The 27,975-nt window shown below is 42.3% G+C and overlaps 2 protein-coding genes across 2 annotated transcripts in view; both read right to left on the bottom strand.

Moving 5' to 3' along the window:
• Positions 1–27,975, bottom strand: part of pclaf (PCNA clamp associated factor) — a 379,199-nt gene that overhangs the window by 134,406 nt on the left and 216,818 nt on the right. The window lies entirely within an intron of this gene.
• The window catches only part of LOC306971413 (metabotropic glutamate receptor 8-like), a 125,762-nt gene that overhangs the window by 41,295 nt on the left and 56,492 nt on the right, over positions 1–27,975 (bottom strand). The window contains exons 4-6 of the mRNA XM_079567684.1: positions 7,886–8,021; positions 7,409–7,563; positions 7,183–7,320 (exon numbers count right to left, since the gene is read on the bottom strand). Of these exons, the coding sequence (XP_079423810.1) occupies positions 7,183–7,320; positions 7,409–7,563; positions 7,886–8,021 (429 nt within the window). The remainder of the gene's footprint in view (positions 1–7,182; positions 7,321–7,408; positions 7,564–7,885; positions 8,022–27,975) is intronic.

The raw sequence follows: 27,975 nt of genomic DNA, 5'->3' as shown, positions 1-27,975 counted from the left end.
TTTAACCCCCACCTGAACCGAGCACATTTTTCTCCAGTTTGGCTTTACCCAAATCTAAAAGCTTCTTGGAAAAAAGCGTCAAAATTAGTGACGAAAACGAGGATGAAAACATAACAACAACAACAACAACAACAGCAACAACAAAAGAGACAAAAAGGAGACGAAAAAGAGACAAAACCTCTTCAATAATGTGACATAAATGCAACGACAACAAAAAAGTTATGATCGTTTTTTGTAGGTCTTAGCTTTCAAATGAGACGTTGCACTGGCCTATGTGTAAGCGCCAGTCAAGAAACGTTTTAGATTTGTCCTATTATTTGAAACCATAATAAAAACTGAAATGTATTCAACTTAAAGCCTTTGACAACATACGAGCGAAAAGTCCATGTGAAAGTCCTGTTACATATTACCCCAGCTGTCCCGGAGACACTGGATGACGGATGGGTCAAAGGCAGGGGGCAAATTTCCCTATGGTGAAAATAAATGGTATGCCCAAATTGTAAATAAACAATGGTGACAGATTGTTTGCCATTTGCTGCGTTTGTTCAGGAGCGTTTCAAATCTTTCTGTACATCTGATCATGTGCCTCTCAGGTATTGTGCTCATTTCTGTCTGATTGTTCAGTTCAAACCCCTCCGTAACACATCTCATCTGCTCATTTGAAGACATCAATATTTCATTCTCCCGTGTTGAACGCGCTTCTGCTGCTCAGCCCATTGTTCCCCTCTGTTTCTCCCTCTGTCTCTCAGCTCAGTCCCATTTTCCCTACAAGAGAGAGAGAGAGAGAGAGTGTGAGAGGATCTATCTGGGCGGCAGCATTCGCTCGTGTTTGTTTGGGGGCTTGTGTTGTTGGCAGAGTTTGCAGATGAAGCCGCGATGCTGAAGACACATTTCTTCTAGAGCGTAAAAACCGAGGATGATGATTCTGCCTCCTCATAACAGATTCATAACTGTTTTGGTCGCGGCAACAATGAGCTTTCGTCCAGCTCTGAGCAGCTTTTACAGCTCTGGTGCAGGATTGTGAGCGAGGCTGCAAAGCTGGCTTTTTACGCTTTTTCCTCCACTGATAAGACGCTAAATTACATTGACTGCAGAAAAATACCAAATGATTGAACTCTTTTTCAAAACTTTGAAGAACACGAGTTATGGTACACTGATGCCCAAACAGTAGCCTTCTTCGACAGGGCACTGAAATGCTGTTTTGAACATATGTGTCACTCACATGATGGAGAAGGAAAACGAAATCTTTTGCTTCGAGCTCTTTACCATGTGACAATGTTGTTCTCTCACCAAAAACATACATGCAAAGACACAGCGACGCAGCAAAGGAGAGCAAGAGAGGGCATGGGAGGGGCTTAGAGTGAGATTACTTAAAAAACAGTTACTGGATCATTTGTTTTAGCTGTTTTAGATCAATATGGCAGTTTCTCGACACAAGAGTGTATGATTGTGACACCCTGCCCTACTTCCTGCTGCCCCTTAAATGGATACTTAATTTGTACAGTATCGCTCATGTGAATTACCTGTCTGCCCCTGGTCGGTTGGATGATCGAGTTTTATGCACTGTACCAGTCTGCACTTATTTATTTTTATCAGCAATTGTATATTAAAGCAGTACTAAGTAACGTGTTTACCTTAATAAATCCTTTTCATAGTCCCTGTGGGGGTGATACAAGTGTTTATGGGATGATTGGAGGGTCTTTCATCTCCCCCTGGTGTCTCTGGCCAGAAAACCATGTTTGCAACTTGACTGCCACCGGACCGGAGCCACCAATACACACTAATAGAATCACGAAGAAGAAGCTCACAGGCTAACGGGCAAAGCTAACTGCAGGCTAGCGTCACTTCAAACAGTTTTTACAGCCAAGTTTGAGTGAAAAAAAATATTTCCATTGTATAATTGCAAGTACAATATCCCTCTGTCCCTTTGTCTTTTCTGTCAGCGTAGTATTTACTCTCAAAGACAATTAATAAGTTTAAAAAATCGCAACTTGCTACGACACCTGCAGTTCCACTTATGGCCTCGAGGGGCAGGAGTTACTTAGTACTGCTTTAATTTGCCCTAATTGTTGTTTTTGTCCATCTCTGTATCTGATCTTTTCCAGTCTGAACAGCCAGGTCGCATTTATCTGACCGACACAACTGACAGGGAAACTACACGTGCACTTACTATGATAAACTCACTTCTCCCTCTCCATGGCTGATATCCAAAGCGGTGTGTTTCTCATTAAAGACGTCGCTGTCTCTGCCTCACAAAAGTCCATGGTCCAAAAAACTGTCTCTCTTCCTTCTCAAAATGATTTGGTTATGAATGTTCTTGCTCCGTTAGCTTCCAAAACTTTTACATTGCAAGATCCGCTGCGCTTTATTCTGTTCACTTCCCCAAACAGAAAAGTGCCGTGCCGTCAACTGTGCATGCGCTACATGTTCAAGCCGCATTGTTGATTTTGCTGTGTTGCCCCACCACACACTGTTCGACCTGTGATTTTGATGTGAGCCAAATCGGAAGGGAAAAAGCTGGCATCTCACCTGAATTTCACCAGAGGGGTCCTGACTTTTACCAAGTTCAAAGTATTATTCCATGTCACCAATGAACAGGCTGTCGTCTGTGGCAATTATGCAACACATACGCTCTCTTGACGCCTTTATTTTCTTTGCGTAACGTTGACATTGAAAGTTTAATAAGAAGAACACAATCACTTGGGCAGAACTCAATAGAGCGATCTCGAGCGTGACGAACTCTTTCCTCCAAGGCTGATCTCGGAGCCCGCATTGTCGCACAGATAATAGCTACAAATCTGCAATAAACACAATGTCCAAGCCCACTGAATGCTTGACTGATTTATACGGCTTAACTAACCACACGAAATCTCCAATAAAAGGGGGGAAAAAAGCCTTGTTAACCACATGAAGGAGGCGGTGACACTGGGAAATTGATTATATAACTGCGCCTAATGGAAGGGGCTGCTGTGTTGTGATTGGGGTTAATTACGAAACTGACTCTTGTTTTAAAGCGGCAGGAGATGAGGTCACAGAGGGGTCGCACAGTGACATTTTCCTGTTTGTAGCGCGAATGAAATTTCAGACCTGCGGGTTGGAGCGTCTCATAGATTTTGTCATTAGTCTAATTAATTACAGTAATGAGTTGGCCGTCCCTGTGCCCTACAGGGGGTTGTACTAAACATGAGTGATCTGACAAAGGATGGGGTCTCTTTATTTCAGTTTAAGGGTTAAAAATGCAAAATTGAAAGCACCAGAATGTAATACAGTATGTCGGCATTTCGACCTTGGACAGAACAAGCATTTATTTGTAACGCACAGTTAAAGGCATGGTACGGTATATCAGATGTGCTGTCAGTATTTCATAAATATTTGTGTGTGTTTGTGTTCTTCATAAGATTTATTTATTTGTTTTATTGTGTTTTTGTCACAATCCCTGTCCTGAGTTGAGTCCTTATTGGCTCCTAGCTTTCCAATGAGGAATGGCATGTTCCTATGTAGCTCTATACAGAGCTGTAGATGCAGTGTCTTTTCTAAGCCACTGTGAGCATCCTGTCAACAGCACATTTAAAGTCATGAGCCGAAATGCAGCTCCTATTGAGAAAACCTTTTCCTATAAATGAATAATAATAAAAATGAGCTGTGATTTTAAATTAGTGCTGATTTGGTCCAAAGCCTGATGTGACTGTAGCCTGATAAATAACGGCTCTCACTTGTATTGTGCTTTACCAGCCGGTTAGCAGCCTGTGTCACAAGTTTCTCAAAGTGCTACATTGTAGTTATTATTCATTTACTTCATTGGTAAGCTGCTATTGTAGCCACAGCCGTCCTGGGGCAGACTGACCATTTACCACGTGGCTATAATGTGTTTTTATGTCCTGATCTCTTATGATGTCAGTGCCCTCTACTGGACACGTGTGGAATTCTTTCCTATTTCTATGCTGGCTGCCCCCTAGTGGCTGGAGTGAACATTCTGGTAATTTCTTTAACAATTCATAACTCTGCACAGGAATGGGCAAGACATTTACCTTTTTTTCTGTACATACTTAATAATTTATGCCAGATTAAATCAGATCTGACCCGCAAGCCTTGACTTTGACACATGTGAAAAAGATATGTGGAAATGTGGAAAATATGTATATATGTGTGTATGTACTGCATATACACACACATATCATATATTATTTATTTATTTCAGTAAAAGAAAAAAAAATCTATTTGTTCTATAAATGACTTCTGCATTTTGCAGCGATTTATGTATAAAATGAATAAAATGCTAACTAAATAAAAAAGGAATGTGGAAAAATAAACTATAACTGTGAACTGCGTCAAAATCTTACATGCTGGTCTGTACAGTATTAAGAGTCAGCCACTGTTTTCCAGGTACATGCTGGCATCTCTGAGTCTTACACTGGTGAAGCCTTCACCTTAACACTGAAACCACCCAGTACAGATGACGTCTTCATTACCTTTGTCTACACTGATTAAAGTCCATGGTTATGTCAGCCTGTTTGTATGGAGCAATACATGCAAACCGGGGGGGGGATGAGAGTGGGTATGCGTGAACATATGTGCCTCTATCTACTACGACGGTGTGGACGATATGGGCATGCCACAGCTGTGCTAGTCCTATACTCAAGGGCACAACACTCCTGCATACTCCATGAACACCTGGAGCATCTGCTCTGTACTATAGGTGCATATGGACATCGTCTGTGCTGTTCAAAGCTAAAGCTGCAGGGATCAGCACTTGCACAGTGGTCCTTTATGGGACAGATGGTGCCGGGATGAGGTCAGGACTTTGTGTGTTGTTTTACTACATCGGAACAAACAGAGGTCGGGGACAGAGTCATAAACTCTCTGCCTATAACTAATTAATGAAAGCTGGTTTAACATAAGGTGAAAGTGCTAACGAGGAAAAACAAGTAAACATGTTTTTGTTGTGGTTTCTGATTAAAAACAACTCAGACACTTCCTGACTCAGCTAAATTTTGGCTAAACTCCACTGCATCTGGGTGCTGGCTGACTCTACACCTTCCCATAATCCCTTTCAGCACGTCCCGCCTGTTTTGGCAGGATTTGGCCCCGACGGCCTCTGTCCTGCGCGCAGAAAAACTCCTAAATCAGAGGATTACATGGTGCTGCGCGATGGTGTCGTCAGCACACTCGAGGGTGGCGCAGGCGTAAGGACATTTCACAATGGGACAGTCACTGGAAGTCACAAACAAAAGTGGTCATTCAGCCACATTGGTTCATTGAGAAGCGGAAGAGTCATTAAAACTTTGTCAGTGCTTGTCGAGCACTGAAAACCAATATAATGTTTTCATATTCACACTTTTATGTTTATGTAATAGCACGTTACTTTAATAGTTTAGGAATAGTTTAGGAGGAACACACAACGTCATGTGTGGAGGAATAATGGAACAGCACTGACATCAAAACCCTCTCCCCACTGTGAAGTATGGAGCAGAAGAATCATGGTGTGGGGCTGTTTTGTTGCCTCAGGGCCTGGACAATGTGATATCATCAATGGAAAAATTAATTCACAAGTTTATCAAGATATTTTGCAGAAAAACCTGACAGCGTGAAATCCCTTGTACTAAATATCTGGCTGATCCTTTTTTTGCAGCAATAACTGCTTTCCTGTAGTTTCAGATTAGACGCTCACAACGATCAGGATGAACCAATTGTGACCAACTTAGGCAGACATATGAGAAATTCCAAAGTGTCCACATACTTTTTCCTCCCACTGTAATTACTGCTCTATACTGAATCTTTAAAATAAGGGCCACGGAGAACAAATTCACATTTTTCATTTTCACTTTTCATATTTTCTTTTTTCCAGGTTTACGAAAGGGCTTTAAAAATACAGGCCTTCTTTTGATGATAGCAGTATTGTGTTGAACTCGAGGTCGGGGAGGTTGAACTTCGGCGACCTGACGAATTAAAAAAACATTAATCGCTTGGCATAAATCACAGTTAGTTTGACTGTGGTGCTTAATGTGGTGCATTCAGGGCGTCTGGGACACTCGTCCTCTACCTCATTTCTATTCATGAGCCAAAGTTCTGCCTCCACTGACTGCACATAAATGTCTCTATAATCATTTTACTGCGCGACCTGTGGTACTCGCTGTCTGTTTGTAATTTATCCACTCGTCTTTGGCCTGAATGGGTAAGAGATGTGCAGGAGCAGCGATGAAAGACCAGGTTTAGCCTCAGTGGAATAATCTGCTAGTCTCATTTTTTGATAGCTCCGTATATAATTGCAAAACACACATCAAAAGGAGAATACAGAAAGGACTGAAGCACCACAAAAGTACTTTGTTTCTTTGGCCTTGGAGTTTGAATGTCCTCCCCTTTATCTGGGCTGTTGTTTTCCCCGTGTGTTCTGATTTCCCATCAATTCAAAACTTGCCTAATAAGTTCTGTCCATGAACCTATCTCAAGATCTGGAGCTGGATCCTCAGACACTGCAGATAATAGAGCATGTGTCTGCAGTTTCAACACCACTACATGTTTTGAATTAGATTGCAGGAAAACACATTCTGAGTTCTGTCTTTCAAGCTTATATTTTCAAAACCTCCCTTCTCCCTCACTCCTGTCACCGCCTGCAATCTTTGCCACTCAACCAATCATCTCTTAAAACATCTATATAAATGCACCTTCTATCCTCTGCCACAACCTTCCACTGCCGTCATTCCTAAACTAATTGAGATTGCAGCGTCTCTCTTTCGCTCTGGCTACAAAGCGTGTTTTGAGAGGGGTGCAGAGTGTAGGACCAGCATCTCGCAGCACACCCACGGGTGAAAGCACACAGTTTGGAACAGCTTCAGCGATCCACCAGCTGCAAAACACTCTTAATTTGACAAGGATTGGCCTTGTATTCACTGAGAATCCACAGGGCGATCCACACGTTCTTACAAAAGACAAAAACGTAATAAATGAAGCTCACATAACTCATTTTGAAACGACTCAAGGCGTGGTTTTGTGAGTGTTTAACTTGTTATGCAGAAGCGAACATTTCTGCAAAGGGCACCAAAATGGCTGGCAGCGGCCCTGAGCCTGCTTTATCCATCTCCTCCATGTCAATATTCTTAAGGCCCTGAAGCGAGCAAACAACAAATCTACACACACAACCCTGTGGCGGTTCTGATCCGCTCACATACTTTATACATTTCTTACCAGTGCACTTCTTTGGGCTGCCCGGTCTCTTTCCGTGCATCCCGAGTTTGCAGACAAAGTTTTCCTCCCAGAACTCAGCGAACCACACATTTCTGCGGTTATTGGACAGCGACCGACTTTTGAAGTAACGATCGAACGCTGTAGGAAAAAGTTAGAAATATTGCTGAGCGTAGTTCGAAAACGGGTCAAAATGTGAACATATAAGAGAGGTGATTTGACCGCTGACCATCCACAGAGGCTCTCTTGGGCAGGATGGTGATGGCGCCCTCTGCCACTCGTTCCTGGTTCAGCACGGGGGAGATCTTCGAGCCCCAGCTGTCTGAGCCCACCCACAGGAAGTGACCCGTCAGGTTGTTGCGTTTGGCCGCGTCCAAGATCCTCCTGTATGAAAAAAAGGCAGACTTTACTATCCAACTTGTGTGGAGTCATAAATAATGGAACAAGATGAATCGTACAGATAACAAGGTAAAACCTTCCCCACTAGAGAGATACTGTATATGAACAGTCTGCTGCTAAAGGAACATTGGTTGCCGACAAAATCTCTTGAGATGAGTGCTGAAATGTCTTCAATACTCGACGAACCCAGCACAACAATTTTCTACAATTGAAAACCTTAGTATGACTAAGAGCATACACACATACCCGACATGTCAAGAAAGGGGCAGGAAGCACAAGTGTGTTTGGTGTTTTGTGTGTAGCATACCGGATGTCGTCTTCGTTGGCGAACATGATGACTGCTCTGGCGTTGGGCGTCTCCAACAAACGCAGCACGATTTTGTCAAACTCTCCAGGTCTGGGTTCACGAGGGATTTTCAGGGACTGAGCGATGCACACTCCACCTGCGGCAGACAGAAGAAGAAGAGGAGACGAGCTGGATGAGTTTTATGACCGCGTAACTATTTTCATGTGAAATTCTAAATAATTCGGTTAGTATTGAAATAGAATGGGTTCCTGATTTGAAGAAAACTGAAAACGGTCTTTTAGAAGCACAGAAGTCTATCCAAGCAACTACAGTAGTAAAGGAAGTCTGCAGGAAGCGAGGTGACCACTGAGTATAAATACAGCTTTATGATGGAGTATATGAAGTTATTCAAAATGCCAAGGCAAAGACAAGAGGAAGAAAGAAGGTACAACTGCGTATGAGATGTGCAACTGCGTATGAGATGTACAACTGTGTATGAGATGTACAACTGCGTATGAGATGTACAACTGTGTATGAGATGTACAACTGCGTATGAGATGCACAACTGCGTATGAGATGTACAACTGCGTATGTGATGTACAACTGTGTATGAAATGTACAACTGTGTATGAGATGTACAACTGCGTATGAGATGTACAACTGTGTATGAAATGTACAACTGCGTATGAGATGTACAACTGTGTATGAGATGTACAACTGCGTATGAGATGTACAACTGCGTATGAGATGTACAACTGCGTATGAGATGTACAACTGCGTATGAGATGTACAACTGCGTATAAGATGTACAACTGCGTATGAGATGTACAACTGTGTATGAGATGTACAACTGCGTATGAGATGTACAACTGTGTATGAGATGTACAACTGCGTATGTGATGTGCAACTGCGTATGAGATGTACAACTGCGTATGTGATGTGCAACTGCGTATGAGATGTACAACTGTGTATGAGATGTACAACTGCGTATGAGATGTACAACTGCGTATGAGATGTACAACTGCGTATGAGATGTACAACTGTGTATGAGATGTACAACTGCGTATGAGATGTACAATTGCGTATCAGATGTACAACTGCGTATGAAATGTACAACTGTGTATGAGATGTACAACTGCGTATGAGATGTACAATTGCGTATCATCTGTGTAGCTGCGAAAGCTGTGAAACCTGACGACACTGCAAAGAGGCAGCATATACAAGTTTAACACTGGGCCTAAAATCAAGCCCTGGGGAACACCACATGTGATTTCATGGACTCTACAGGAGCAGGTATCTGTGTTTATCATAAGTACCCAGTCTGTAGGTAGAATGTAGACCAGAGAGGCAGAGAGGGGGAGTAAGGTAGAATGTAAACCAGAGAGGCAGAGAGGGGGAGTAAGGTAGAATGTAAACCAGAGAGGCAGAGAGGGGGAGGCGCTTCAATACTTGGACCAAGTTTCTAGCACCAAGTGAAAATGCTCATAAAGATGAGGAAGATGCGCTGATTTAATTCATATCTCACAGACCATGTCCTAATAAAAACAGGACTCTGATTTTTCTGTAGGCTACAACCATTACCTCACCTATAATGACTTGCAGATTTTAGCTTGCAGGAACTTAAGGGAACTCCAGAACTCTCTCTCAGTATAGGGATCATTACTTTAGTCGCTGTGCTTTGAGTTTGATACACAATCATACATCTTTAATCACACATTTTACACTAAAAAAATTTCAAGCACCATCAGTCATTACAGGTAACAGGTAACAGGTAAATATACTCTGCACATGTATTTAAGATTTTAGTTAGCTGGTTATCCACCGAATCCATCCTTGTGAGGGTGCCCAGGTCATTCTTATGGCCATGTAATCTGTAGAGTTTACTTCTCACAAAATGGAGACTGTTGTAAGAGGTAACACAGGGCTAAAGACTCGTCATAAAAATTAAAAAGTAACACAAGGAAAACATGCAGACGGATGGTTTAAAAATCAAGCCAACAAGCTCCTTTTTGTTAAAAACCAGCCTCAGCACACCATGCCAAAGTTACACAAAGTTTCCATTGAGTCAAATATTGTGGAGTCTTTTTTTTTTCTTTTCAGCGTCACAACATTTCAGCTCATTACAGTTGTCATTTCTGTGGCACTTTAAACTCCGCTGCTTTATTTAGCAGCTTCTGCCACCAGTACGGGGCGCCGGGGTTGAACTTGCGCGTCTGAAGTGAACTGACGCGGCGAGATACAGTACACTCGCTACTCGCACTTAATTGGAGCCTGAGGTTAGGTTTTTTGGGGAAGTTTCCCCCCTCCCACCCCACATTTGTCCACAAACTCCACGTCCTGTTGTCGCGCTGCCGTCCTCGGGGAACAGAGAAACAGCTGAACAAATTCACTTCTTTCCGCCATGACCTCGATTGTCAACCCGGGGAGGAGGCGACTCACGGCTGAGGCGAGAACTGTATCTTCAGAATAGCATTAATAAATATAAGGCAACGGTCTGACCGCCATAAATAGAACATTAGTTTCTGCAGAGTTGGGCAAAAAGCATTCAAAGTTAAAGACCTATTCAGGGTTTTGTTTTTTTTACTCATGGATACCTCAGCATTAGTATTTATTCATAGGGTAATACAGTATCTATTTGAAAATAGAAAGATGAAAACTTGTCATCTGGACAGGTTTCATTTCTCTACCAAGAAGCTTCGCCTGGGTTGATTCAGTTCTGGTTGTTGAAGAAGAATTACTGACTACTTTTTGATACTTTTGCTCCAATGGGAAACACCTGGACGACTGAGGATTTTATACAAACAAAACTAGTTTTAAAAGTAATTCAGAAAAGTTTCAGGCTTTCTTTGTAGTGGAGGCAATTTGAGTATTGACATAGTCACAAGTTGTTGTTTTTTTTACTTTTGCTGCTACATTTGTTATAACAAATAAAGCCCAACTGAGAGGTAGAATCTCTTTTTAGGGCTGTCCTGAGGTAAGGCCGCGGGGTCACTCGCTAAAAGTTGAAAGACGCACTAATTTCAAGGGTTATTTTTGAATAAAAAGTTCCATAAAGCACCTTGAAGCATTTACTCAAAATGTAATACAAACATTTTCTGATGATCAATGGACTTAAAGGGACTAGATGCAAGTTGGTCATTTTTATGCTCACTACTGCCACCTCAGGTCTTAGGACTGCAGCTTCTATATTATTCTATATTATTTCTGTATTAATTGCATGACGGCACCGGAATTAACAACTTTTTGAGTGACAGTGCAGAATTTTAGGGTTAGGGTTAGGGTTAGTTGTGGTGAACAGGTCTTTATCACATTAGGAAATTGCTGGAACATGAAGGGGGAGGAAAATACATAATCTTAACATTGTTAAACTCTGCATAGTCCCTTTAACTTAACCTACAGAAGTGGGGAATGGGGAGGGAGTTTTATTGTTCACTCTGAAATTTCTTTCTCTCTGTGTTCAATTTGCAATCTTCCAGACTGTCAGCCTGAAGTTTGGTGGGGGAAAAAACAACAAGAAAAAAAACCCTTCCCTTAAGTACTGGCACAATAATCGTGTTACTTTCCACCCCTGGTAAACATCATTCCTCTGTTCCTCTGTTCTCACTCCAGATATGCTGACCCCCCCCCCCCCCCCCCCCCCAATGCAGAGGTGCAACCGTCATGCTTAATTAATCTATTCCTCTATCGCGTTTGTGGGCAGGCGCCTGTGTTTTCGAGCCACCGCGTATTTTATTTACAGATGGGACAGAGGGACATCACATAAAACACAGTGGCAGACGCACTCTCCCCCTGCAGCCGCCGACATGCATCCGACACAGCCTCCTGTTTACTTTGGTGCATAAAATCTTGGACACAGTTAAGCTTTTTATTTAGAACATTTTTTATTTATTTGTTTCTGTTTCCGTCGGCCCTCGAGCGATTTAGTCTCTGATTCATCATGTGTGTCCTTATGGCCGCCTCCTGCTGTTGTGTGGCCAGACACTCAGCTTTAAATATTAACATCTCTGAAGTCAGAAAATCATTTGCATGTAAATGAGCGGTGCCTTTAGAGCAGATGATCTCTGAGTGGGTTATTTTCTGAAGACTTGATGGCGGAGGAGAGGGGACTGTCATCACAAGTGGATTAGACAAGAGGCCAAGCGGAGAACAGAAAAGCACAGGTACTACATAATAGAGTGGGCCGGGCGGTAAGATATTACAATACTGCATTTGGAAAGAGGAGGATGACAATAGGGCAACTGGGGATAAAGCAAGTTTCCCGACTTCCACACCTGATGTTTATTGTGAACTTTTTAAGTTGAGTTGAGTTGATCATGGCGGATTTACAGACTCCTCCTAACCTGCTCTGACGGGGCACGTTCTAAAAAGGGCATCAGGCCGGGATCTTCACTGTACACTCGGCCCGCGCCATTAGCTCTAATGCTAACGGCCTGTCAATCAAAATCCGGCCCTCATTAGTATACGAGATCTGTAAAATGAAAACCAGCCTGGTTTCTTTAATTGCAGCTAACCCAAAATTATCTTTGGAGCAATATCTAGCTGTAGAAAGTTCCAAAAAGAAAAACAATTAGGAACCAGGCTTTACAGGTGCTTAAAACGTGTGGAAAGTGCAATGCTTTCTAATGGAAAACTAGCTTGTTTTGCCGCCCACATATGGAAGTACAGCAGTAACCTTTAGATTACACCAATTTCCATCTCATAAAATATGTATTTGACCTTTCAAAGATCACCAGGCCTCAAATCAGAACGATTTTTTTTTTTGACCAAATCACCCCTGTCAAAACCAGAAACACACCCACCTTAACCTCTTAATCCCCGCCTGAACCAAGCGCATTTTCTCCAGTTCGGCTTTACCCAGATCTAAACGCTTCTCAACCTGAGAGCAACAATGTAATGCCTCATTTGAAAGCAAAGACCATGTTGTCACCATGTATTCATCAATCGGTCAAGTGGTTTTGTTGTGTTTTTGTCTCTATTGTTGCTCTCTTATTTTCACTACATTTTCGTCAATTTTTTGCTTTTTCATTTCTTTTTCATTGCCTTTTTCTGTTGTGATTTGTCACATTTTTGTTGTGTTTTCATCCTTGTTATCGTTGCTATGTTTGTTGCTGAAGCTTTTAGATTTGGGTAAAGCCAAACTGGAGAAATGCCTGAATGATCTCTAATTGAAATGAGCAAAGTCTGGAAATCTAAGCCTAGTCAAGTTTCATATTTCAGTTTTCTCTCAAATGTTAGAACTCCTTGACGTGTTCAGACTTGCATAAGAAGTGATTCATGATGTTAAAACATATGTTGCCAATTATAGCAATACGGGTTATACAAAGCCTGATTACGTATTTTCTATGGAAGGTGAAAGAATGAAAAGTGCTATACAAATAAATCCCTCAACTTTCTTTGCTTTAGTACATTCCTGACAGGCTGTCCTTGTATATCGTTATTCCATTGCCCTGAGCACTGACAAACTACATGCTATGTTTGCAGCTCTGGCAAAAACCAGAAGAGAAAGTGTGTGTAAACATAAAAAGTCATATGTCTCTGTCAGCAGATGTGGTTTTCTTTACGTCCAAGCCTTTAATGCAAACATGAAGTTTAGTCACAACATGTTTTTTTTTTCCTGCAGAGCCAAAACAAGAACTACACCCGCCTGCAGTATATGCAGCAAGTCCAATCGCCACCAAATGAAACAATCAAACCAAAGTGAAGATACACACAGGGCCAGAAGCATTTACTGAGCCACAATCAAACACAACGTGCCACAATATTTTCCAAACACGACAACACAATTACATCCTCCCCATCCTCATTAGGAAAATGCCAATTTTAATCATAGCTCTCTTTGTTTTTCTCTCTCTAATTATGTGTTGAGAGTGTTTAGCTGGATTTCCTAGCGACGCCACTATTTCAATAGTACAAATCATTTATTGGAGAAATGAAAGGATCAGTAAAGCCCGGTAAAGATGTACGGGCGGAGGAGGGATTCATGGATTATCACCAAATGAGAAAACATGGCTAAAAGCTCAATTTAGTTGATTTGCATATTAACCACAACAAAATGTGTCTCACACCCAACAACGAGAATGTCAACCTAAAGCAAGGGTGTCCAAAGAGGACCCTCCAAGAGTATTGAATCGATCGGCAAGATGGAGGACAATTCTTTTTTGACCATTCAATGGAAAAAAACAAAACCAAAAAAACTTTATGAACTAAAGGAAGTTCAGGTAGCATGCGCTCATAGGGGTTTGTAAAGGATCCTTCGACATCATAACTCAACCAGGGTTCTCATGGTCACAGACGTTTGAAGACATACCACGCTTCACCTTCAGAATCTCACTCACCACGAACCTTTAGCGACTGGAGAACTGCAAGTACAATTTATTTTTGTAAGTGTGAATAAATCAGCAGTAATTGTTCCCTGAAAAATCAATATTGGATTTGAAATGTCTGCTTCATATCCGTGAACAGATAGGTTGATGAAATATTTAAAATATGTATATAAATACATACGCTGAAAAACATTACGCTGTAATATTTGGTTGGACCACCTTGTTTGATGACGGCACACATTCACTGCAGCACTGTTTCAATAGGCGTCTTTTATGTCAAAAGCCAGTGTTGTGTTCATTTTTCAGCAAGATCTTGTGTTGATGATGGGGGAGTGTGACCGCTGCGCAAAGCCGTCTCCAGCACATTCTCAACGGGGTTAAAATCTGGACTCAGTGGTGGCAAATCCATCTCATGCTCCTTGAACTGCTACAGGACATTTTTTGCACATGTCCTGTCTATTCTGCACACCCTGAGTGTCTCTGAGAGCTGAAAGTAACAAGTCATTGTCTCCATTGTGAGATCATAAGTATCTTGACTTATCTTTCACAATGTGAGCTGCTCCTGGCATTGCCATCTTAGAATATGCTTGTGCCATTATGGAAGAAGAAATTCAACTGATCTCATTCTTTGAGCACATAGTGTTGCTAAACCTAAACCTGACCAACTTCAGCAACCCCAGATTATTAGTTCAATCCAGGTGGCAACTTTTTATTTTGGCCAGGCAGTGTCAATCCAACATGCCCCTCCTTTAAACCCCCCAAATTTCACTTGAAGAGTCTGTGAATCCCTGCTCCGTCCTGGCACCACAAACATGTTTCTCATTCTTGATCCATCCGAGATGGAAAAGACAAACTTGAGTTGAATGCAGTGTGTGTCTGAGGTGGCAGTTTGACCTTCAAACCTTCACATCTGCAGCTTTCACAGCAGTCGGCAACACGCGGCTGAAAAAGGTGATCCGCCGGCACCGCTATCCTTTTTGAGCCTCAAAAGAGAATCAATTTTCTGCTTGGAGTTTGTGAATGAAGCGCAGTCTCGAGGAAGCAGAGCCGCTGATGAAAGAAATCATTCATCACTCAGTGTTGAAACGTTTAAAGTAACAGCTTGACTCCACCTTCTTTGGCCATACAGTCTGAAATGAAAACTTTCTGATTTGATTTTTGGAAACCTACTAGCAATTTAAGCCTGAGAGACAGGGTTAAAGTAAGTAGTTATAGGCCTGTAGTGGGTGTCACTGTAGCGCAGCGGTTAGCGCTTGTGCTTCTCCCCATATGAGCTTGTTTGTACTGTAGTTATCAATAATGGAAATTAAAAAGAGGTGACGAGGTTAGACTTATTTCCAGTGGGTTTAGTAGGAAGAATAGTGATGCTGGGCAGACTTCAGCCCCGTGACAGAGGAGAGGAGAAGTAGAGCAGGCTAGTTCTCGTGGCTTTTTGGTGATAGTGGTCTCCATGTGGCTCGCCGGGGCTGTTGTTTTGGGCTGTTTGTGCCTCTGTTATGATAAAGGAAATCAGAGGGAGCTTTGACTGCCCTCAACTTATCGAGAAGACTCAGCGCGATTGAAAAAAATTACAAAATCGGGCGCTGACTGTTCTCAGCTTTACGGACCATTACTGGTTGATTGAGAAAAAAAGGAATATTTCTCAATCCAAACTGCCTGTAGAGGCTCCAGAAGAATGTTTTGTGTTGCATCAGTCTTTTTTGATGGCTACACCGTGTTTTGAAACAGTGGGAGTTCAGCTTCTGTCAGTCAGAGAAGCGCCCTCGCAAACATTTACACATCTGTCCTTGCCCAGAACAGCCTGCCCAGTAGGAGAGACACCGTAGGGTCACGAGGGCAGGGGGGGCAGGGTGACGAAAGATCGACAGCAAACCACGGCTTCTGGAAAAGATGTCGAAGTGTTACTTTGTCAAAGCTTTCTGTCCAATATCAGTCTACTACTTTCCCACTTTTTGCTGATTTTTTTAATCATTATATAAAAGTAATTGTTGGTTAACCTTCAGGCGTTGCCATGGAAACTAACACGACTTATTTCCAGTGTGTTTTCTCATAAAGAGTTGGCAGCATTTTTCTGGTTATTGGAGGAGGCTGCGAGGTTTCACTGCGGCGGTATCGCGTCTGATCTCAGATGATGGAGAGGGTTTGGACTCTGACCTTCACTCTGTTCAATTACACGATTTTATCTGGACACCACCGGAGTGAACCAGACTGCCAACACCAAAACATTAAACCTTGAGCTGCCAATTATTATCCACCATCCCGGCTAGATCTGTTGCATGTTTTTGCAAAAATCAGACGCCAACTCTGCTACTTACTTATCCCAATATCTTAGATTTTAATACAGCAGCTCATTCTCTATGGTCCTCAGTGTCGTATACCACATGAGCAGCACTGGAGTATCTGCACTAGTAGAAGCACATGTGTGTGAGAGAGAGGTTCATTTCCATAATGTGTCACAAGTGTCTCGTGTGAAGGCTTGGAGTTCGCCACATGCTAGGCCCAGATACGCACATGTCACCATGAGCCATGTGCCGAGCCTTGCACACTTTACAGTCAGAGACAAACGAGAGATATGGGAGGAGGCTATAAACCAACCACTTTCACTCTAGGACAGGACAAATCTGCCTGATGGTGGTTTTTCAAGTATTGCATTTACAGATTTATTCGCCATTGGGGTTTTAAAAAATCAAGATCCAGTTTACAGTGCACATGACCGGGAGCATTAACGTTTAACAAAGGATAGAAATATGAGCTGATAAACATTCTACCAAAACAAATGCAGCTTTGGCGCCATTTAAATTGTGATTGCTCCCACCCATCCATCCATTTTCTTCTGCCTTGTCCAAGGTCGAGTCGCAGAGGCAGCAGTATGGGCAGAGATGTCCAGACGAGGCGTGCGCAGACCATCTGAGAGGTGTATAGTCCCTCCAACACGCAGTTTTGTTTTGCCACCACAAAACAGAAAAAAGTAGAAGGTGGGAAAAATAATGTTCCTATAATAATTGTGCCGGTCAAAAACCTTGCCATGCATTACAGGTCAATATCGGCATGCGTGTCATTGTGAGATAGTCCTGGCTCTGCCGCCATGTTCAGCCACATGAAAAAGGTTTTGTTAATTGGATTTTGCGGTTGAGTCTTTTGAACTAGAGAAGTTCAGATGTACAAGGTCTGAGGATACTCACTTCAGAGTCCGTATGGAATGTGGAAATCCATTATAAATACTGTGTAATAATGCTTTGAGAAGAGGCCGCAGACCAGATGGAACCTTGTTTGCTGCAGCACATATTTTCTCAGCCTGATGATCTTGTGTGCATCTCTGCCACTCAGCAGTCAATGAGCCGAACCAGTGTCCCACTATAGAATATTTCCAGATACAATGAATACAGTGTATGATGTGGTCCATTCATCGAGTCATATTTGCCTCAAAGCAATGCACAATGCACAGCCAAAACAAAAAGTAACGTGCTCAAGAAAGCATGTGCACTGCTGACGGTGTGAGTCCGAGCTCTGGCAAGAGCGGTGCTGCCATCAGAGCAGTCACCTCCTCTCACGACGCCCTGTGGCGAAGGCGCAGAGGCAATAGCTGAGGCAATAGTTCCGCCACTCGTAAAATCTCAGTTCGCCAGGGGCCTGCGCACCGAGTGCACCAGGCACAAGATCTGGCCCAATATGTGTATGACGCCACAGGGTCTTAATGCAGCTGATGGAGAGTCACAAAGGTAGTGGAGCTCCACACCTCCACAGGAAATGACATCACCTCCACCACATTCATTTAAATCTCATTAAGACGCCTTTAGGGTCTTAGGGTTAGGTTTAGGGTTAGTTTGGATTAGTTCAATCTAGCGTTGTCTTGCGCAAGTGATGCCATTTCCAGACCCTTCTCACACGGCGCGGCAAATTAAACTGTCTTCCATGTTGTGAGACAGTGACAGAACACATGCACAGCGCCACCTACTGTTTCGGAGTGTGCATTTTAAGACTTATTTTAAACAAAATATCCTGCCAACTTTGTACTTTTTATTTTGGAGCCTTTATGAATGGCGGCACGGTAGCGCAGCAGTTAGTGCTTCACAGCTACAAAGACCCGGGTTCGATTCCCACCTGGATGGGTTGTTTCTGTGTGGAGTTTGCATGCTCGCCTCGTGTCTGTGTAGGTTTCCCCCACCACTAAAAACAACTGTTTTGTTTCTGTTCCTTAAAGTGCATATGACACATTGGACACAATTTAAATGCAATTATTTTGCAGATTTTGCTAAAAATTTGATCCACTTTTCTTTAGTTTGACCATTTTTGTGATATTTATAGTTTTACTTCCTTATTGGGCACTGACCGGAAGTGACATAGCTGGAGGCAACTGTTGCCGTGACAACCATGTTATGCCAATGGGAAATGAGTCAGTATGGAACTTTACCTCTATTTATGTCACTTCCTGTCAGTAGCTTAAAAATTCAAATAAAAATAACTTTTCTTCCCAACATTTCCTCATTAAAATTGCCGCTTCACTGAAATAAAATGATAAATATTACTTACAACAGGTGTTATCAATCTAAACAAGTCATTTCCAAAAGCATTCAACCTATCACGTGCACTTTAAGGAAGTACAAAGCATTTTTGTATTAAACAACTCTCAGAACATATGCAAAAATCTCCAGTGACATCTTAGAAAAGCTTCCAGGAGCAACAAGTAAAAACAACAAGCTTTGGCTCTTCTAGACATCACTTTAAAATGACTTCACTCGAGCTGAAGAATTCCCATACGAATGCCTCCGCTCCCGCCTCCTCCGCTGCGCCCCTCGTGCCTCTTCCTGTCAGCGGGCGCGCATCGCAGTGACAGCGAGTGGGGAGTAATCAGTTAACACAAACAGCCACATGTGATAAAGTGGGACAGCCTGCTCCATCCTGAAGAGCCGATAAGAAAATCCAAGCGTTTTCCAATAGAGGGGATTTACGGTGAGCTCTGAGCCACGCTGAATGAGTTAATACAACCATTGGCACCTTCAAAATGAGAAGCGTCAGGGAGGAAAAGTCGAGAAGTCAGTCCCCGCCTAAAGACTTGTACTGCACTTTAATCAGCCTGAGAGCCCCGCGGTAAGTGTACGGGAGGTGAATTAGGAGCGGCTGACGTGTCTCATTGTGTTTAGGGAGAGTCCGTCAAACAGCGTTAATGTGTATCCGCGCGCAACAAAAGCTGACAAACTTTAGCATTCGGGATTTAGTGAAGGCCTAACACTTCAGGTGAATAGGGAAAACTTTTGAAATGAAGAGATGCAATTTGAAACTTTTGCTACGACAAAATCTGAATAATGGATCGAGACAGGTTTTAATGAATGGTTTGATTTGGATGACACACAATGATCTTTTTAGTAGTGGAAAAATCTGAAAAAAATTCATAATGTTGCCTTATTTTTTCGAAATTCAAAACTCAATATATAAGGCAAGGGATTAGCTGTTAAAAAAATCCCTCAAAATAATAAGTCTGCAGGTGCTTCTTACTGTATGTGGACCTTGGGAAAATCCCCCCAGAACAGCTGGAGGAGGTGTTTGTGGATCTGGAAATCTGGGCATCTGTGCTCAGACTGCTGCCTCCGCGACCCGGCCCCGGATAAAGCAGAAGAAAATGGATGCATGGATAATATTTGGGAGATTTCTTTCAAAAACTGTTTCTCTCTCCTAGAATATTGGCCCCGCCCTCCATCTGAGATTATCATTATGACATCATCACATTCTAAAATGTGGATGTAAAGGACACTCAGACACTTTTTTGGAAGTGCTTAATCACAAAGAATTTTGGAAAGATTGAAATTTTAAATTTAGAGGACGTTATACTGACTCTGGATTCTTCTTCATGTAAATATGTAACATATTATATAACATGTCATTTTTGTTTTTGATTCAAAAACTGTAACTTAAAGTAAAAAAATGTCAATCAACTTAGTTATTATATTTTGCAAAGTCTACATCCACAAATTCTCATCTTCATCCCTATTGTTCCGTGTTGTTCTCAATGTAATTGAATTGTACTTGTCATCTCTCTCAAAGAGCTTTAACAACAAAGCAGTAGGACATTTGAACATTTCATGATTATTATTTTTATTATCACTGCAATTTGTGCTCTATGCACATCTCCTGGCATTCTTATGTTCTTATCTTCTCGTTGTTTTGCATACTTCATGTTTTGAAATCTCACGTTCTTCCTACTACCCCCATTCATCCATTTACCATACGGAGGCTTGGGACTTCGAATGATGATGATTAGTGTTTGTAATGCAGGGCAGGAGCTATGTGTTTGACACTAAATTTGAAATTTTATGGGGGCATAAAATGCATGTGATTTTTAAAATCACTTAAAAAATATATAGATATTTTTTAATTCACTTAAAAAAATTTAATGTTCTAAGTGATAAAAGTAAGAGGTCTGACTTGTCCAGTGTATAGGGGAGAGTTAATTTGGTGATAATAACACATGTAACTCATAATAAGTACCAAAACAACATGATGCACAACCCTTTTCTGCTAAAATACAATCATCCATTCACCGTTGGATAGCCACTGAACAGTCCAAACAGCCCTTTAGCTCACGAGCTGGTGCACATTTCAAAGCACACGCGACTCGCTGCATGATCCGTGTATAATATCTGTGCCAATGTAACATGCGGGCAGTGAAGTACATCGTACACAATCAGGTTTTATGCTAAGTCAGTCCAGCGCTATGCGATGTGCTTCTGGCTCCTGTTACTGCCACTGAAGAGGTGTTAAGCTTTAGAGACATACAAAAGGTTTCGCAGCTATAAAGCACATACCCGTTTTTCCTCACTTTCACGGATGTTGTCGTTTGATTTTGGAAGTTGGTCCTGATGTTGTTGCGACTTAAAATGTCTTTAGGATAATGTCTGACGTCTTTGAAGTTTTGTCAGACCTGTTCTATTCAGAGTCTGGTACTGCTTCCACTGGATGTAATTTCGAGGTGGGACAAACAAGGCTCATAGAGAGAATGTGAGAGGGTACAAGTTCATTTTCTCCGATAAAAGTGGAGACAGTTGCATTTGTAGATAACTTTTCAAGCAGTACTAAGTAACTTATGCCCCTAGAGGCCATAAGCAGGTGTCGTAGCATGGTACATTTTTGACTCATTAATTGTCCGTGAGAGTAAATACCACGCTGACAGAAAAGACAAAGGGAGAGAGGGATATTGTACATCCAATTACACAATGGAGATACATTTTTTCACTCAAACTTGGTTGTGAACACTGTTTAAGTGGTGCTAGACTGCAGTTAGCTTTGCCCGCTAGCCTGTTAGCTTCTTCTGCATGATTCTATTAGTGTGTATTGGTGCTCCGGGTCTCAGCAGGAAAAGCTTTAAGTGTGGTTTTCTGGCCAAAGACACCAGGGGGATATGAAAGACCCCCCAATCATCCCATTAACACTTGTATTACCCCCAGAGGGACAACAAAAAGGATTTATTAAGGTTAACAAGTTACTTAGTACTGCTTTAAATCTTGTCGGAAAATAATAAAAATGCCTTTGCCCTTGGAACACTGTATCACCTCAGTATAGAAGCTCAAACTGAGTGTTCAAAGGGTGACGGGAGTCAGAGGCAATATGCCGGGTCTTAGTCAGTGTCCTTTAACTCGTTGTGAATGTTTCAACGAGGAGTTTGGTTACTTAGGGGAAGCTTGAAGTAGATCCTCTGCTCCTCCCTGTCGAGAGGAGCCAACTAAGGTGGCTTGGGCATCTGTTCCAAATGCCTCCTGGGCACCTTCCTCTGAGGGTGTTTCGGGCATGTCACCTGGAAGACATTATACCTCAAGAATGACTTATTTGTGTTATCATTATTAATTCTTCTTCTGTGTGAATGTGAATCGCTGTCTCTCCCTCGTGTGCATAAGTAACGCACATCTTATACAGCCCCTTTAATGCTGAAGAAACAACTTCTTTAATTAAGTCCACGCAGCTCTTCATGGAGATGTGAAGGTCATGTAGAACTCTTTCATTTCAGCGCCGCACAGTCAAATGAGGCGTAGCACAGAGCAGAGCAAAGAAATAATACAATTTCACTTTGTTACAGCTCGCAGCGGGAAGGCCACAACTCAGAGCTCCAAACAAACAGGCCAAGCGTTCAAAGGCACGCGTCTAATGGAATTATGGGTATTAACGCATATCATTAAAGGCAGCCCTGGGGGGAGCTGTTAACACTGACCTTTCAATTAACAGTTCAGCCGAGCGCGAGCCGTTTATGACGCTCCCGCCCTCCCCCTGCGGTACCTAGAAGACGACATACCCAGTCTGCCCATCACCGCTCTGCTGGAAGAAGAATGGCAATAGTCCCAAAGCAGGGAAATTTGTCAAGGTGGATTTGTAATGAATGTATTGGGCTTTAATTAGCCTGCTAATAGTTTTCCCATAAGTGAATAATATTAGGCGTATTGCGTATTACCTTTGCAGTGCTTATGCCTTTTGTCTACATATGGCAAGTAGCCATGTGCTCCGGGTGTGACTCAATGTAATAGAACTGGGAGTGCCTTTAGACGCCAATGGGACTTAAATAGCACCCGTCACTGTCGGGGTGTAATATTGCATTTGCTGCCGCTTGCTGTGGGGCTTAATATACTGTACTAGGAAATACTTCATGTTTTTGTCCTAACTCCTGGTCTCTCCCGTGTTTGCGCATGCACACCTCGACTCAACATAAACCTAGCACGTATTTCGGAAGTGAGCAGTTGAGGAAGTAGAAAAGCTTCAGCAGTAGAGTGATGGTACAATGATCCTCATAGTCAATCCATTGTCGATTCTGCTATAGGAATAAAAGCAGAGAATAGACATTTTGTTTCCCTCAATCCATTGATGTAAAAAGAAACTATATCAAACACATAATACAGTATATGTGACCAAGTGAGGGTGATGGTTATTATTTGTAAATACTCATTGTTTGATCCACTACAACGCCACAGGTTAAACCAGAAAGATTTTGATTACAGGACAGAAGTCTTTTTCATATGTTAATTTGTTTTTGAGCTACTGGTAAAAGAGCATTCAAAATAGGACATGTTCTCAGGAGTAACAATACAGCTTTCACTTTAACAGCTGGGTAATACTAGAAAAATAAAATAATAATGCAGTCCCATTATGGAGTCCAGTGGCTGCAGTCGTGCGCCCGGTTCCAAAGGCAACACATGCGTGCAAAAAAAGGGAGAGAGAGACTTCTGCCAGCAGACGCAAACATTTAAAACATAAATAAGTTACATACAGAATAAGAGCCGGAGCTTCGGGAGAGTTCAGCTTTCAGACATACGTATCATATATGAAGAAAACCCGTCACTAAATAGGCAGAGAGGTTTAAGACACAATGTCCTCTATCAACAGCAGCATTGGCCGAGCCAAGTGAAGACCACAACATCAAGGGCATCATGATGATGAGTTTGTGGCACAACTCAGGTTAAATACATATAAGAACATAAAAGTACACCCTACTGCTAGATATGATGAGTTGCTGACACAGCCTTTTATGGAGAGAGGCAAATAATAATAATAATCCATTTTAAAAAGTAGGAGACCTTTTTCAGGTCCATTTGTTTTGTTTTAATTGGTAGAGGTTTGAACTAGAGTCGACCGATATGGGTTTTTCTAAGGCCGATGCCGATATGCTCGGCCGATATTTTTGACCGATAATATCGTAAAAACATAAATACTCCAGCAGTGGCCAATTTTATTTTATTACTTTAGGTGATTCAATCATAGTTTCTGTCCCAGCTTTGATTAGTTTCCATTAGCATTAGGATACTGTTGCTAGCCGCATCATTTTGCATGGCGATCAAAAAATGCAGTGGTTAAAACCAACTTAGCGATTGAATTCTCCAGGTTCTGTGCTTCAAAATGACATGCTGCATGTCCATATCGATGGAGGTTTAGTGAAAATTGTATTCAACAAAATTGTAGCAATATTTCTCTGTTCCTCTGAGGCCTAGGAAGTTGTGCCAGGACTCGTTTTAAAGCCTTGACTTTGCTCTTTCCAATGCAAAAGTGTCTATTTTGTGTCTCTTGGTCCCAAAAATCAGCCGATAGCCGATATTGTAAAATCCCTAAATATCGGCTCGATATATATCAGGCGACCCCTAGTTTGAACTCAGTACAGATGCCGTCTTGTAAACTCTTTTCTGTGAAGGAAAACTCCTGTATGCACTGAGAGTTTACACTATTCATTCAGCTATTGATTTATGCATTTTTGAGAGGTTGAATTTCCCAGCAATCACAGGTTAAAGAAAACAATGTCATGAAAAGTGTCAGTGTGCTTATTAGTTCACTTTGTGATCATTTGCAGAAGTACAAGTGATGGTAATCATAGTAGTAGTAGCAGTATAGGAGAAGTAGCAGTAACAGTAGCCATAGCTGCTAAAATACTGTATTCCACAGTGAGGGTAGCATCACATAGTAACAACACAGAGATTGAAACATGGCGCCTGCTCTTTCATTCCTTTGAGCCTCTCCCTCAGAGCCATGAAAGGTTTCCCGGGAAACACAACCAGGACTTTGACTTTAAACATGAACCGAGTGCCGCACAGAGACCTACAGGAGAGGAAGCCCAACGCTCTTTCACAATGAGCTTTTGATTCAGAGCAGGTCTCCGTCAACAAAACAGGAAACTGAGGAGGGCTCATTTGATGCACAAAAAAGTTTCACCCCAAACTGATGCCAGATGATTTCAGAAACATTTTTACCAACAGGTGCCATAAACAAAAGAGTACCAAGCTGACAAGGCACCCTCACAATATGAAGATCCACTGTTCAAGGCAAGACTCACAATGCCACAAAGGCTCACAGTATTAAAGAGAAAGAGACACACTTCCTACAACACAGTTTGTTACTACAACTCAAAATAGTTGCAACAAGGAAGGAGGAGGTGGAGGAGCTGACCAGTGCAGGCAGTGCTTAATTTGTAAATTAGTATTTTCAGGAACACTTTCTGTCTGATGTGATGGATTGGGGGACCAGGCAAAACATTTGCCGGAACACTCTCATTAAACACCATTATATCAGATCATTTTTTTGCTGGATGCTTTACCCTGAAAAACTGAGAATTGGGGGAATGCGTAAACATCAAAGTGAGTGGGTTTCATAAAAATGTACACATGGCAGGGCTACTTTGGACATTAAATGTTAGCGTTAGCTACTAAATCAAGATTAGCCTTTAGCTTCAAGGCTAACACACTTACAGCTATAAACACTCTGATAAAGTATTTACTGAGTAAACTTTTGAATATGTTGGCTAACTCTCCATAGGAATAAAACAAGGACAGGAAACAGTCATTACCCTAGGAAGTTAGCATCAAGATGCTATGAAACTTTCCATAACATTACACATGCAAACCAAGCTGCTTCTAAACTGTACAAAGTTCCATAGACAAACACAGCAAAAACAGCAGCAGCAATATTCTTGTGAATTAAATCTTGAGGTGCAAACCCCAGTGCAGAAAAAGGGGTGACACTGAAGCCCTAGTTGCACAGGATTAGCATTACCCCGGGCCTCGGGTAAATGATCAAAACTACTGCCGTTGCTGGTGTTTCTACGACTGCATCAATCTGCCATTTGAAAGGTAAAAATGACTTCGATTGCATTCCCACAAACTTTGGAGTTGTCATAATCCTAGTCCTACAAATCAATGAGTGATTAAATATAAACTCAGAATGTCTGCCCATTTATATCTGTAATCACGCTGTATTAATCACACTGTGTCCCAGCTCATTGTGAAACAGAGAAGCCTGATAACTGAAACCTCAACCCTGTGGCTCAAAAACTAACTTTTTTACCGACATGTTTTGAAATAATCGTGTAAGTTTGAGACAGAGACAAACTTTGTCGCTATATATTATCTATAAATACAGCCACGGAGGGACAGAGGAGGAAGTGGGACGTGCTCGGCTGTGGAGAGGTCCCTTTTTTTTCACAGAAGAAGCTTTGGCTCAGGCCCAGTGACCCACATAGAGTCCTCCGGTGCACAGCAGGTCCACAGGCCTGAGCTAACAAGGCAGGATCACCGGGGGTTCGCTGTAATTACTGAAATCATCGGTATAATTAGTAAGCAAGTTTGGGAACGAAAGAGGACTTAGGTCTGATTTAGATCCAGCTGCACGATAAAAAGGAAATGAAGGAAATGAAGTGGGACTGAAAACCTTTACCCACTACAGCTTTTGTCTATTGTGATTTGTTATCATTTTAACCAGCTCGTTTTGGTTGGTATTTGGTTGGCTTTTCTTCACTTTTGAAACAAATTTGGCTTATTTTGGGGACCACAAAAATACTTGCCTTTCTGCTACCGTATCAGGGCTTCGTCATCTTTCCAAATGCTGTCTTTCAAGCAATCAGCAGTGCCCCTATATGTTTCCAACGCTGAATAGATTAAGACTTCCTAATGGCCTAATTGCTGCTGTGGGACGGTGGTAAGATTCTCTGTCTGCGACTTAAAAGCACTACGTCTTGTCTAAGTAGTCGTGGAAATGTTTAGCGATAATAAAAGGTAATGGGGCCTCGGGGACTGCTCGCTGAGGCCTGTAATGTAAAAATACGAGCGCAGTTAAGCCCTCCTTTATTCAGCTCAGTCATCTGGGACACTCTCCTCTCACTCCGGTTATTGTCTTTATGATGTAATCTCGCCGTGTCGCTACTCATTTGCAGTCATTTCTCATTCCTATTGAAATGCTCGGTCTGAAATTTTACCGTCTTTTTTATGTCACTATCAATGCAAATTCCAGGAGATGGGGTTTCACAATCTGTATGTCTCCAGGACGTTGTTGGAAGCTCGAGGAGGCTGTGTCAAGTGTTTGTATGTGGCTGTGCAGATTCCCCACTCGAAAGGGTGCGTCTCTAAAGAAGAAGGACAGGACTTCACTCTTTCCTTTCTCTGTTGCTTTTATTTCTCTTCAGCAACAGCAGCGGCAGGTGAAAAACCTCAAAATAAAAGAACAGAAATACAACGTAAATCCACCAGTATTTGTTAACATAAGTCGCACATCTGTGGTTAAACTTATTTCAATTTCTTATTCTACTTTCTAATCATTATAATTTGATTTAGCTCTTGTCAACAAATATAATACAATTGTTTAGTTATTTAACTGGCTGGTTGTAAAATAACAATAGGCAATAGTCAAAGACCTAATTTCATTGTCCATACACAGTCCATCTCATATCCCGTTCCTCATGCCTATTCATAGTGTGGGCGTGGCATACGCCGCGTGTGGGTAGTACTGCTGTCCGGAGCTCCGCCCAACAGAGTGCAGGCGCACAGAGCCACGCACACACAGCCACAATACGGGTCTAAGAGCAGTTTCGTGGGTCGCTTACCGGCTGTTCTTCCGTTGTTTAGAGAGCGCCTGCTCAGCTTTTGGGCTCGGGTTTGGTCCGGTCTTTTGCTCGCGCAGCTTGCGCCAATGAGCCGACTTCCCTTGTCCCACCCGGCTTCTCCGTGCTGTCAGCTGCACGGTATTAACTACTTCCGTTGCGCGAGCCCACGGACATGTTTGTACCCTCCTCCGCGGGGGTTAAGAGGTGGAGGTAACACGCGGGGCGGTTCAACAGAACACCTCCCACTCGAGCTGACCTCGGTGAGCCGTTGGGAAGGTCGTTGGACCATGACCACTGTGAACTGCATCCGTTAGTGTTGCTCCTCAACTGGAAGGAGAACAACCAACCGCCTTACATCTCTGTGCAGCGTTGCGGACGGGGTACCTCCTATGGCTCTGGTTGGAGACTGTCTGGGCTCCGGTTTCGGTACTGGAACACAGGAGCTGGTTATAACC

The sequence above is a fragment of the Gobius niger genome (assembly GCF_951799975.1).
Source record: "Gobius niger genome assembly, chromosome: 12".
In the NCBI taxonomy this organism is placed as follows: domain Eukaryota; kingdom Metazoa; phylum Chordata; class Actinopteri; order Gobiiformes; family Gobiidae; genus Gobius; species Gobius niger.
This window is presented reverse-complemented; position numbering and strand designations above follow the sequence as displayed.